Below are 13,653 nucleotides of genomic sequence, written 5' to 3'. Positions count from 1 at the left end.
AGCTGAAGAGTTTAGACTTTATCCTCAGGTCCGTGGGGAGCAGCCAACAGGTTTTTGATGGGGAAAAGCAGTCTTAGATGTATGTGCATTTAGCTCACTACTCTGGCGGCAATGTGGAAGACAAACTCAAGGGGTCAAGAGGCAATGGAATCGGTCCAGAAAGTATTGAAGAAGTCTAAGCAAATGGCCCCGAGGCTTGATTTTATGAGGGAGAAGAGGTGAAAGAAAAAGACACGGAGGTAGAAGTGACAAGCCTTAATAAATGACTGGGCATAAGAGGGGGAGAAGGCACTGAGCAGATTCAGGTCTCTGTGCAGCTGGAGAGCCAGAGTCTAAAGGAAAGAATGATCGTAAACAACACAGCCATCCCCCAGGGTAACCAGGCCCCAAAGAGCTAAGTGAGCCATTTATTTATTCACTTAACAAACGTCTTCCGAGTGCCTACCACGCGCCAGGCAGAGCCACTTTGCGGAACAACCACAGTCCTTGTCCCCAGGAATCTCACGGTGTAAAAAGGCAGGCAGGCGTTAAAACCACATTAACCAGAAGAGTGATACATGGAGCAAGTCCAGCCTTCTGGTGACACTCGAATGGAATGTGCAGACTTCTCAGGGTCCTTTCTTTCCGCTATGGCAGCCAGAGCCACCTCTCACACCTCTGATGCTCAAATTCTCACAGAGCACCAACCAGTCATCAGGCAAACCCAGTGGCATTTCAACAACACAGACTCCCATTGTGCATCGACAGGGATCATCACATCATGCTGCTGGCTGCAGGCTGGAGTCCCCTGTCCTGCCGCACCCCAAATCTACCACGTGACTCCACTGCAGATATCCACAGGGGATATTACAGTGTTTCCAGTCAAAGTGAAAACTCTCTCCATCCAAAATGATATTTTACTTGGACGAATGACCCCATTCATTTTATATAGCACTAAACTGCAAAACTTGCCCTGTAGACCCACACTTGTCAACAGCTGACCATCTGGTAACCTGTTATCTGCCAGACAGAAATTGAGCCAGAGAAAGGAACCATTAGAACTCAGTGACTAACACACACTACTCATGGAGGGGGTGGTTTGCTGCTGGGCCCCTTTGTTGCTGGTGCCTAATGAATGAGTCCTTTCCTAGGTAGCAATGAAAAAGGCTTTGCGGTCATGGATAGTTTCCCTGCCAAAGGTCTTCCTCCTGCTGCCCTCTCTCTCGATGAGAGAGGATACAACTACCCAGCCATTCTCCAGAACGTTCCAAACCACTTTTGTCTCCTCCTCCTCCCCTCTTCCCCACCTCCAAAGAGGCCTGTCAATTATGATACCAAACTGTGTCCTAGCTTGGATTCTACTGATTACCCCCAAGTAGCTGGTGGAGCCTGTCTTATTGTTTCATCTGGCCAGTGTGGACAGGCTTCTAACTCATCCTCCTGCTCAGTCTTTCTCCATCCATTCCTGACATGGCATCCACAATTAGTTCTCTAAAACACAGAACAATCCTGTCTCTTTCCTAGTAAGGGTATTATGTGAGCCTTGTGATGATAATGTTAGTTGTAAAATACAAATATATCAACACCTTGTTTAGTAGATCCTTAAAGTTTTTTTTAAGATTTTATTTATTTATTTGAGAGGGAGAGAGTGAGCACAAATGGGGGAGAGACAGAGGGAGAAGGAGACACCCCCCTGAGCAGGGTGCCTAATGCAGGACAGAGCACTATCTCATGACCCTGAAACCATAACCTGAGTTGAAGGAAGATGCTTAACCGACAGAGCCATCCAGGTACCCCGAACCTTAAAGTTTAAAAGCTCAAATGTACTAGGGCTCCTGGGTAGCTTAGTCAATTAAGCATCAGACTCCTGATTTCAGCTCATGTCATGATCTCGGGGTCCTGGGATCAAGCCCCGTGTCAGGTTCTGCGCTCCCCAGGGACTCTGCTTCTCCCTCTCCCTCTGCGCCTCCCCTGTGCACACTCTTTTTTTTTTCTCTCTCTCTCCCTAAAATAAATAAGTAAAAATCTTTTAAATAAAAGGCAGGGGGAAGCTCATATGTACTTTCTTACTAGATCTGAGCTAATTTAAATCACTGACTTGCCTCAAAGAAAAGTGGTTGTGTTTGGGTTTCTGGTGAGAAATTGAAATGACTACTGCTTTTTCTGATTATAAAAGCAATACGTGGGTGCCTGGATGGCTCAGTGGGTTGAGCCACTGCCTTCAGCTCGGGTCATGATCAAGCCCCGCATCCGGCTCTCTGCTCAGCAGAGAAAAAAAAAGCAGTATGTGGTCATTTTGAAAATCAGAAAAATATGCAGAAGAACATTTAAAGTTGTCATAGTCCCACCACACCTAGATGGCTGGCATTTATTAAGAACTTATTTTAATTATATTATCTAATTTAATCCTTATCAAAACCCCTATAAATTGGTGTTATTATACCTCCAAGTTGTTGAAAGGAAATGGTTTCTGAAAAATAAGCAGAACCAAGAATTACCAACCATAATATGTTAGGACTTAGCCACTTTTCCTAGTGTGTATGTGTGTGTTTCTGTACCTTTCAAAATGAAGATCAGTCTGTATACATTTTATAGGCTTCTTTGATTCCCCTCCCACTGAATAAGAAGTTCTAAATAGCTTTCAGGTTAATTAACAGCATCACTTTTATTAAGGGTACAGATACCTTAACCTATTGATTCCCAACTGCCTAGCATGCTGCCTATTAGAAGGCAGACCAATATTTTTTGAATAAATGAATGCCATCATTTATGAAATGAAACCCCTGAATGCTGATGGATTTAATTACCCAATGCATTACTCCTAGAGGATCCAGTGTCCCACAGTGAACCTACCATGTTTCTCAAAAGGAATGTCATCTTCTACAAAGGGTTCAAAATCTTCCCGCTGCTTTATCATGTAATCCACTGTCTCTTGTCGGTGCTTGAGATGATTTCGTGAGTGTCCCTCCAACTGATCACCAAGTGCTCTGAACAGGCAATTGCTATCAAAACAAAAATGTTGGTCAAGACCTCTTAAAAATGAACTTAGTTCATTTGAAATGACGACGCTTTGCACTAGGCCACTGATGGGAATCATTCCCCTGGAGATAAAGCTTCAATGCTGACAGTCCAGGATTCTTCCCAAATACTGTGGGGAGAGCACTAGGGCAGGCATTCAACCACATCATCTTCTTGAGAGGCTACAAACTGGACCTCATTCCCCACTTGGCAGCTAGCTGACTCAGGAAAGTCAATGAACTTCCCCAGTCTCAGCTGCTTCGACTCATGCAGGTGGTGATACAGTAACCGCCTGAAGACAGGGTCCAGACATTACAGGCCATTCCACACCTAAGGACTGTGATTCCCAGAGGCCCTTTCCAAGTAATAAATCCTATCTACCACCTCTTTTCTGAAACGAGCTCCGCTACAGCTGCCCAGCTACCATCATTCATCTAACAAAGAGTATCCAAAAGACAGCAATTTGTCAAGCTCCTGATACAAGCAATTGAACTCTACATCCTATTTGGGTCCTATAAACATAGTGGAGAAGACCAGGAGAAGGAAAGCCCGCGGACGACACAGAGCTGTACTGTGCAATGACACTCTCCCTCCTGGGCTCCTCTCCTCCCGCCCAGGGAGCCACAAAGCCACTGTTACTCCTGCCAGATGGAAACTTTAAACGCCATTTTTTGTTTCTCAAAAATTAAAATGCTGATAGTAAACTTTAAGAGCTATCTTTACTTGGAAATTCCTCAAAGGCTTCTAAAATTTCAAATTATATCACGAATACAGAGCCCAGACACACGGAAACCAAAACAAGACAAACACCAACTAGTATCCTTGAAACTAAGGCAATAAGCCATTGGGAAGCCCAATAGTTGCCCAGTTTCACACCAAACTGTCCGCTCTTTCAAATGAAGAGTAAACTCATCACAAATTACTTCCATAATTTCAGACCTAAATGTGCAGCAGAAAGAGGTTTTTGTTTCCAACTCAGAAAAATGAGTTTTCAACAGAAAGTTATGGAGAAGGCAGGAATCTCTTCAAGCATATAAAGACATATACTTTATTTATTTGTGAAGGCGGAGGAGAAAATTTAAAGAATGCACGTTCTATAAACTATAAACTAGAAACCAAAAAATTATGCATCAATTTGGGGTAAGTTTCAACTGGAATATAGCATTTGTGCATACTACACTGAGGTGTCTTTTACTAAAATAAAACAGCCATCTTTTTTCACCCACGAGAAAAAAAAGTAACCTAATAGATAAGATGTTCTCAACTTTAAGCTTTTCTCTCAAACTTCTTTAAACCCTTAGTACCTGCTACCACTAGTCAGTCTACTTTTGAGGGTGCCTGGATGGCTCACACTCTTGATGTTGGCTGAGGTGATATCTCCGGGTCATGGGATCAAGCCCCGCGTTGGGTCTGTGCTCAGCACAGAGTCTGCTTGTCGGCACATGTGCCCTCTCACTCTCCCTCTAAATTAAATAAATGAATGAATGAATGAATGTTTTTAAAGATTTTATTTATTTGATAGACAGAGATCATAAATAGGCAGAGAGGCAGGCAGAGAGGTTGGGGGTGTTGGGGGGCGCTGAAGCAGGCTCCCTGCTGAGCAGAGCCCGATGCGGGGTTTGATCCCAGGACCCTGAGATGATGACCCAAGCCAAAGGCAGAGGCTTAACCCACTGAGCCACCCAGGCACCCTAAAAAATAAATAAAATCTTAAAAAAAAAAAAAAAACGAGGTGTGATTTAGCACAAAATTATGTATTTAGTTATTTTACATTAAATTCATGGTATTCAGCAGAAAGTAACATGCTTTCTAAGAACTTTCAGTAACATGGGCAAATGTTACCTGTAGTTATCCCTACACAGTGGAATTAGAAGTAACTGCTGAAAGTATTTTAAGATATGTGTCTCTATTTACCAAACTCTCCTTGAGCTTACTAAAAATAAGTAATGAAAATGAAAAATCAGGATAGACAAATCACTTTCTTTTCTGACAGAGTTACAAGAGAGTGATACAGGAAAACTGAACAAACACCACACGCTTAGCATAGTGGGCGGCCTCGGGGAGTCCAGCAAAAGCACAAGGTGACCAGTGCCCCAAGGCCCTCTAGGAGATCCCGTTTCCTGAGCCCACACCTGAGCCCCATACACTAGGGCAGGGCTTCTCCACACTACTGCCCTCTGGGGATGACTCTTTGTTGTGGGGGCTGTGCACTGCACCTCAGGATGTTGACAAGCATCCTGGGCCTCTACCCACTGGATGCCAGCGGCACCTCTACTGCCTCCCTGTCAGCTGGAACAACCAAAACTGTCTCCAGACATCACCAAACGTTCCCTGGGGAAGCATCAGAATCATCTCCCAGTGAGAACCACTGCACTACCAGGTTCTATGTAAGGTCTTGCATTTGAGTTCACAAAAAAAAGCAATTACATAAGTGATATGTAAGAGTTCTGGGTGCCCAGTGATAGTTCAGGAGGAGACAATACTGTAACAGCCGCCAAAAGAACTAACTAATGGCCTCTGAGGCTGCAATCATAGTAGTAAATGTGCAGAAAGGGCAGGGTGGGGGCAGGGGAGGGACAGGGCTTGTCCTCTGGGAGCTCAGACCACAGCTCGAGTACTAGATACGATTCTAAGTTACCACATTTTCAGAGAGACATGTTCCAATGGGAAGTGGCTTTAAACCACAGAAGATGAAGAACATGAACTACAGCTTCGCCTACAGCGGGCTTGGCAGGACACAAGATCTACCTCGAACTGTGTGTCATGGTGAAAGGCACGCTGTTATCTATACAATAAAACTAAAACACGGGACCTCTAGAGACACAGATTCAGGCAAATGAAAGGAAATTTTAGCTCTATGGAAACAAGTCATAAACTAAGGATCTTGTAAATTTCTGTCTACTGGCAATCCTCGGTGTCTACATATGTGCTCTACACAATGGTAGCCAACAGCTACGTGTGACTACTGAGCACGTGAAATGTAGTTAACTGAAACTGCAGCGTGTTTTCAGGATAAGATACTGGATTTTGAATAGTATTTTAAGACATAAAATATCTCTGGGGCGCCTGGGTGGCTCAGTGGGTTAAGCCTCTGCCTTCGGCTCAGGTCATGATCTCAAGGTCCTGGGATCGAGCCCCACATCGGTCTCTCTGCTCAGTGGGGAGCCTACTTCCTCTGTCTCTGCCTGCCTCTCTGTCTACTTGTGATCTCTCTCTCTCTCTCTCTGTGAAATAAATAAATTTAAAAAAAAAAAAAAGACATAAAATATCTCATTAAAAATGTTTATATTGTCGGGGCGCCTGGGTGGCTCAGTGGGTTAAGCCGCTGCCTTCGGCTCAGGTCATGATCTCAGGGTCCTGGGATCGAGTCCCACGTCGGGCTCTCTGCTCAGCGGGGAGCCTGCTTCCCTATCTCTCTCTCTCTCTGGCTGCCTCTCCATCTACTTGTGATTTCTCTCTGTCAAATTAATAAATAGAAGCTTTAAAAAAAAAAAAAAGATGTTTAAAAAAAAATGTTTATATTGTCTCTGTCAAAACAATAATATTTTAACATATCAATATTATGACATACAGTGACATATATTAAAATTAGTTTCACCTGTTTCTTTTTATTTTTTTAATGTAGCTAACGGAAAAATTTTAGATTACATATTGGCTCCTGTTTTATTTCTATCGGACCAGCACTGGTCTGGATCACTGATTCTCAAAGTGTGATTCCCTAACTACTTGAAAACTTATTTGCAATGAAAACTCTCAGGCTTCACCCCAGGCCTACTGACTCAAACCTTCTGGGGTTAAACCCAAGAACCTAGCTCCTCGAAATGGTTCTGTCAAATTCTAAAGTTTGAGAAACACTAGCCTAAACTCTAGACTCTAGCTCCCTGGTTCGCAATTACAGCTGCATATTAGAATCACCTGTGGATATTTTAAAGGTTCTCAATAACCAAGTCCCACTGCCTGAGATTCTGGTATAGTTGATCTACAAGAGGCCCAGACACTGTATTTTTGCCAAAGCTCCCTAAGTGTGCCAGCAAGGTTGAAAACCAGTGAGCGAGATGCAGAGCAGTTGTCCACGGGATGCAGGTAACAAGGTGATGTGGCAATACCCTTCCATCACTGGAATCCTAAGATTCCAAAAGCAAAACAAAAATTTAAAAAATAACTTGCTTAGGAGAGATAAATGATTAAAATTAGTGATTCTTTAACGTTTTCATTGTAGAACACTACTAATTAGTTAGGAAGTTGAGGCCAAGATTTAGTAAGATGCAACTAGATACGGTTCAGAGATGCTAATATTGTACTGCCTAATCCAATCAGACATTCTTTTCACACTATGCCAATCACGTTTTTAAGGACAACACCAAGGTTAAAATATTTCTTTGTTTTGAAACGGAATCTAATTTATGTTGGCCCTCCCTCCAGACATGACAAATACAAAGGCGGCCCATGATGCATGACAAACCCCGTAAGTAGCTCCGAGATTAATCTAGGCTAAATTGACTCATGTCATGTAAAGGCTACATTAGAGGACAGCAGGTGCCCAGAGGTGCCAGGATGCTCTAAGTACCATACCGCCTACAGTGAATATGCCTCCACAGTGAGATGCTAGGTCAGGCTACTCAATATGGACATCAGACCAGAATGGAAAGACCGAAGAGTGGAGGCTGTCAACTTCTGTTATCATAACTTCATTATATTTCACCAAGAGTACTCAATAAATATTAATAAAGAATCTGATGATACCTACTAAGCCATCACATACACAGGGAACCCCATTCACTGCACAGTGATAAAGCCTGTTGTCGTTATATTCAAAAGCACCACAACACTAGAAGGCTGAACCACAGCCCATCTCATGGTCCCCGTGGGAAGAATGTGTGAACCAAAAGTGGTGAGCCTCATGGAACACACAGAAGGAGTTATCATGATCATTTTAACTAACATTGTCTCAAGAACAGTGACCCCGGAAGGGAGAGACATGAACATTCCTCTGGCCTCCGCAGTCTACCTGCCAGTGTTCTACCCTTCTACCCTGATACTCCTGCATCCGAAGCAACTCCTATCTCTCTAAAAAATAAAGCGCTCCTGTGCCTTTACATGTATTATATTACTCCTCAGCCTGGAATGTTCTCTTGGCATATTCCCATTGGTATGGGAATGACCCAGTCAGAGTATGACCTCCTCCGAGAGGCAGCTGGTGTGGTGTAAGCTCACTGAACATTGGATGAATAAATGAGAAGGCCTCCCTGATCGCTTGAGGGAGTGCTGGCCACCTCTTCTCAATAGTACTATAATCGGCCACTGTTAAAAACATACCAAACTGTAATTATTTGTATCATCCATCCTCAAAGTGGGGCCCAGTTTGGGAGAGAGGAAGGTAGCTCTGAGACCCTTTCGGGGTATTCCTGAGTTCAAAACTAAGATGTCACTTATCTTTTGCACTCTTACTCTCTCTCAAGTATAGAGTGGAGATTTCCAGAGCTTACATGATACATAGGTTATCATTCTGACAGTTAATGGAATGTGTGTTTGTGTAGTCTTGTGTTTCTAATTTTTGCTTTCCTTTCAAATACAGTAAATATTGATAGCTATAATCCACATAAACAAAAGCTCTTTGGAGTTCTCAGTAATTTTCAGGAGTGTAAAGGAGTCCCTAGGTCAAAAGCTCCCTTTTTCATTTATCTCTTACTAGATGTGAATTCCTTAAGTATCTTAGTCATCAATGGATTCCCAGCTCTTGCTCAACCTTTGCTGAATTAACTAAATTATGTTCTCTTGGGGGGCAGAGCAGAGGAGAGGTAGTATCCCCAAAGTTTTCCATCACATTGTGAGAGCTCCCTCGGGATTTTACAGTTCCCTGTGCTGCAATTCCTGCTCAGAAGCAACCTTCTGCTGAGTACTTCAGTTTCCCCGGCACCCTGACATTGAGAATACCATGTCCAGTATAACAGACACAACCAATCCAATCATTTGCAAGGAAGAGCCTCACCTCAATCCCAGTGTAAAATACTCAACTGTAAAGTATTTTAGTTTATACAGCAGTGTCCTGTGCTTGTAAGTCTGATTAGGATAAGTAAGGCCCAGAATAGTTAATAAACTATATTTGACGAAATCAAAGTACTAGGCTAAAAGCAAGACACAGCAAAGCAAGTCTTTAATGGCAGTGACTCCACAAAGAAAACGTCCCTTTGTGAGCCCCTCCTGAGGGTGCAGTTGGCCTCTGTGACATTTTTATCATTCATTCGTACAACAAAAATGCACTGCATGCCCTCTATGTACTAGGCACTACGCTAGATGATGGTGAGTAAAATGCAACCAAGCTCTAAAGCCAAGTGTTTAAGCACTGAACATATGCAGGAAAAGATGGGAAATATCAATTAGTGCCTGTTCATACACTGTCTTGATCAATAAGGTACAGTGTGATGTGAAATTAAAAAAAAAAAAGACACTTTCTTCCCTCTTTTCCATGCTTAGTAAGTAAGGCAATTCTATATGGTCTTGAACTTCATCTTATTCTCCCCTCTGCCCTTTCTGAGCCCTTAAATGCAGGGAAGAACAGCAGCAGCCAGGCTATTATTAATGTCTCTTCCAGAGTGACCCACCCTGGCAACCAGACTCCCTCTGACCTACCCCTGCAATGAGGATGCCAACTGTCCCCCCCCCTCTTCTTTTTCCCGCTGTCATCCATGCTTCTGGATCCATATCCCCTTCCCTTTCCCCATTTTCTCCCTCCCATCCCACTTATTTAGCTCGTGTTCCCTAAAAGAGCTCGCCCTAGATTCCAGTCGGAGCCCCAAGCAAGCTGGAGTTAAGCATCAGAGGAGAAACTCGGGCGCGCAGAAGTCAGAACTGGAGAAGTTACCTTTCAGGTCAGTCAACAGCAGGCCCTCAAAGACCTAACGTGCTAAGCGTAAAAGGAGCGCAGCGCCCAACAGTAAGAACTCGAGAAGGGCCGCGTGTTGGTAATACCAAGCGGAGCTTCGCCTCTTTCTCCCGGTCTCGGCGTCGCTCTGACTGCCCTACGTGCTGTCCTGCTCTTCGAGGGACCAGCTCCAACTCATTCCTCCAGGTCTCGGCTTAAATGTCACCTTTCAGAGAGGCCTTCCTGGGCACCTATCTCAAGGAGACCGGCTCCACTGCAGTCTCTTGGGACCACTTCACCGTTTCCTCGCGGCCTCTGCCACCACGAGGTCAATTTGAGATTACTCGAGCGTCCCGAGGGGAGGGATCCACCCCCACCCCCCCTCCCGCACTGGGAAGCGGTGGCGCTCGGCGCCTCCGGAATGAATGAGCGGACGCGAGCGGGCGACGGTCGCCAAGCCCCGCGCGTCCCCCAGCGCCGCCTCCCGCGCTCCCGGGCCCGCCTCACCCGTCCCCCGGCACCTCCCGCAGCTTCAGCCCCAGGGCCTGCAGCTGGTTGGCGAAGCTGACGAACTCCTCCTCGCAGCCGCCGCCGCCGCCGGACTCCGGCCGGTTCCGCCGCTCTTTGGCCAGGGCCCGGCGCGCCGCCCGCTCGTCGCGCTTGCGCTCGGCCTCGGCTTTCCGGCTGCCGCTTCCCGGCCGGCCCTTGGCCGCTTGCTTTCGGGACATGGCCGCGACGCGCGGCCCGCAGCTGCAAGACGAAAAGCCGCAGGACCGCCCGGCGGCCGTCTCAGGTGCCAAAAAGGCGAAGCGGCGCGGGCGACGGAGCCCGGCGACGGCAACGCGGCCACCGCGCCTGCGCGGGAGCCGGGCTCCCGGGTCACGTGATGTGCCCCGCCCCCTCCGCGTGGCTCTGTGGGCAGGCACCATAGAGAGCTCGCCTGTGAGAGCCAGAGGGGCGGCGAGCTTTGTTGGCTCGGCTCTTCCCCCCGGCGGTGGGTGGTGCTCGGAGTGAGGAGCAGGTGGCTGCTGAGAAGGAAGCAGGGGATCGTCAAGGGGAGAAAGAGAAGGATTGAAAAGTCGGAGGCCAGAGCGGCGACCAAAGTAAGGAAAGAAAGGAAACTAAAAACTTTTAACTCTACTTCTGAGCCTACATTTGGGATAGGCCCGTTCTCATGGCTCAGTCGTGTTTAATTATCCCCATATTACGGGAAATGGGATCTGACAGGTTAAGGAATTTCCGGAAGATCCCACAGCAAAGAAGCTTTGCCCTGGTTCCAAAGCCCATACGCTTTGTTTCTTTAATCCTTCCCTCTCCACCATCCTCATAAAGGGAGAGGTTGCCCTTGTCCAGAACTTCTGACAACTCCGGGAATCTAGATTTCAGTCTAGGGTGACACTCCTAGGTTTGCCTCGAATTCAGGGTTTCCTGGGACGCAGCGCTTGTGGTTTTAAAACCGAGACAGTCCTGGGCAAACCAGGATCGTTGCACATTACTCTAACTCACACCCACCTACTCTGGAACCTAACCCCACTGACAGGTAACGCCGTCTCCTGCAATAATCCCGTTGTTAAAAGGCAGACTGAGGCACATCAACATTTTCGAGGGTTTATCTTGGGCATACATCATAGGAACGGAGCAGTGCCAAACCAAAGGTGGCTGGGGACGGTCCTCCAACAGTAGCTAGGGGAGAGGATTTTATAGAGAAGACAGGAAGCTAAGCCAGGAAATTATCTGATGGTTGTAGCATGAGCCGTTGACTTATTTGGGAAAACCTACTTGACTGTGCTTGGTTCTTAAGTTTCAGTTTCTGGGATTTGAGTGCATTGAGTCTGGCTTAGGTTTTGGTTCGCTTCTGTAGTTACAAGGCATTACAGCCACCTTGGTCTAATAGCCTCCCCGTTTGGTTACCGTAACACCCTCTCCTCCCTAGTCTCAGCCCCTTTTCTTAATTCCTGCCCTTCCCATAGTCCTGCTACTGCCTTCTCTTCATGGCCCTCTAAACTAATCTCACCATCCCTGGGAATGTTCCTAATGCTTCCGCCCATAATAATTATCTGCTCACTCTACTTACAAGGTCCTCTTGGGTCATGGCCAAAAGCAGCATCTGCGCACTCAGTTTCAACCAGCATCCGTATTTATCTCCCACCAGTAACTCTCATCTCAGGCCCTGTGCTGGATGCCCAGCGTAACTCCGAACCAAAGAGATAGGGGGATTGCCCTCAGGAAGCCCAGGTTCCAGTGGGACATATAGACAAGGAGACAGCAAATTATAATACTGCATAGGGAATGCTATCAAGGCAGAGGTATAGATGCCTTGGGGGGAAAAAAGTGGAGTGAAAGATGCCAAAAGGGTTCCAGGAAGAACTGAGTGCCAGGCTGAAGCTGAAAGGGTGAGAGGGACGTGGGCAGACTAAAAGAGCTCAGAGGGAGGGGACAGTGTGCTCTGTTTTGAGAATTGAAGGAAGTACCATCTGACAGAATTACGAGGGCTTGAGCAGGATGCGGAAGGAAAGCCCAACTCCAGCGCAATCTCCATAGAGCATACGAAGGGACTCAGCCTAAGTCCTTAGAGCCCTGGCGGGGCCATTTTGGGGACAGACCAATCAGGTGTTTATCTAGAAATAAGTCTTCGGCTTTGATGAGGTGAATGAGTAGGGGGGGATGTCACATGGGAGGCTCCAAAGACAGATGACAGTGATGTGATTCTGGGTCAAGGACATGATGCTGGGTCTAGGACGGAGGCAAAGTGAGGGCGATTGGAAAGATAGATTCACATGCTAGTAAAAGCACCTAGAAGGGAACTGGACTGACTTGTCTTGGAATGTTTCACAGGCTTCACTGAAGTTCCTGAAATTCTTCCACTACAGATCCTTCTTTTGTTCTCAGGAAGAAAGAGTGTGAATTGTGCCTGGACCCACCTTTTCTTGCACAGACATTCCAAGGTCTTAGATGACCCCCTCTGCTGTGTTTAGTAAGGTGGGGGGAGGGGACAGGAAGTGCTGGGAGTGCAAACCCCTGGACAGGAAGGCAGAGACCCAGGTTCAGGGCTGGGTCTATCACCAGCAGATGCCACAAGCTTGGGTTGGTTACTCCACCCCCCAGGTTCCTTTTGCTCATCTGTAAAACAGCAGCAGTAACAGCAAAGACCAAATACAACAGTAAGGACAGTAATAACAGACTTCTGTGGGGTTACCGTGTGCCTGGCACTGCTCTCATTGCTTTACAAATACTGTCTTATTTAGTCATTTCAACAACTCAATGAAATAGGTACTGTCTGAGGCACAGAGGGGTTAAGTAACTTGCCCAAAGTCACAAAGCCAGACCATTTCACTCCAGACGATATGCCTTTTTTTTTTTTTTTTTTTTTTTTTTTTTTTTAAGTAGGCCTCACACCTACCATGAGGCTTGAACTCACAACTCCAACATCAAGAGTCCCACACTCTACTGACTTGGCCAGCTGGGTGTCCCAGGACTATATTATACTCTTAACCACTGTATTATACTACACACATAACTTTTCACAAACTGCACAAAACTCTATATAACACATAAATTATTTCATTATTAGCTCTCTTTCCCCCACATTCATTGTTAATACGGTCTTTCTACCACCTCTGTTATCACATATCACTGTTGTCTGATCTTCTATTTAAGTTTTTCTGTTGGGGCACCTGGGTGGCTCAGTGGGTTAAAACCTCTGCCTTCGGCTCAGGTCATGATCCCAGGTCATGATCTCAGGTCATGATCCCAGCAGGGAGCCCGCTCCCCCACCCCAACCCAGCCTGCCTCTT

The 13,653-nt window shown here is 46.1% G+C and overlaps 1 protein-coding gene across 3 annotated transcripts in view; it reads right to left on the bottom strand.

The window, feature by feature from the left end:
* Positions 1 to 10,723, bottom strand: part of OTUD3 (OTU deubiquitinase 3) — a 29,889-nt gene extending 19,166 nt beyond the window's left edge. For all 3 annotated transcript variants that reach the window (XM_004741306.3, XM_004741307.3, XM_004741308.3), the window contains exons 1-2: positions 10,367 to 10,723; positions 2,833 to 2,981 (exon numbers count right to left, since the gene is read on the bottom strand). In XM_004741306.3, the coding sequence (XP_004741363.1) occupies positions 2,833 to 2,981; positions 10,367 to 10,587 (370 nt within the window). In that variant the 5' untranslated portion in view covers positions 10,588 to 10,723. The remainder of the gene's footprint in view (positions 1 to 2,832; positions 2,982 to 10,366) is intronic.
* Positions 10,724 to 13,653: the final 2,930 nt, after the last annotated feature.

The sequence above is a fragment of the Mustela putorius genome, unplaced genomic scaffold (genome assembly GCF_011764305.1).
Source record: "Mustela putorius furo isolate JIRA1106 unplaced genomic scaffold, ASM1176430v1.1 tig00003853_pilon_pilon_pilon, whole genome shotgun sequence".
NCBI lineage: Eukaryota > Metazoa > Chordata > Mammalia > Carnivora > Mustelidae > Mustela > Mustela putorius.
The sequence above is the reverse complement of the archived record's forward strand: the minus strand, read 5'-3'. Positions and strand labels throughout refer to the sequence as shown.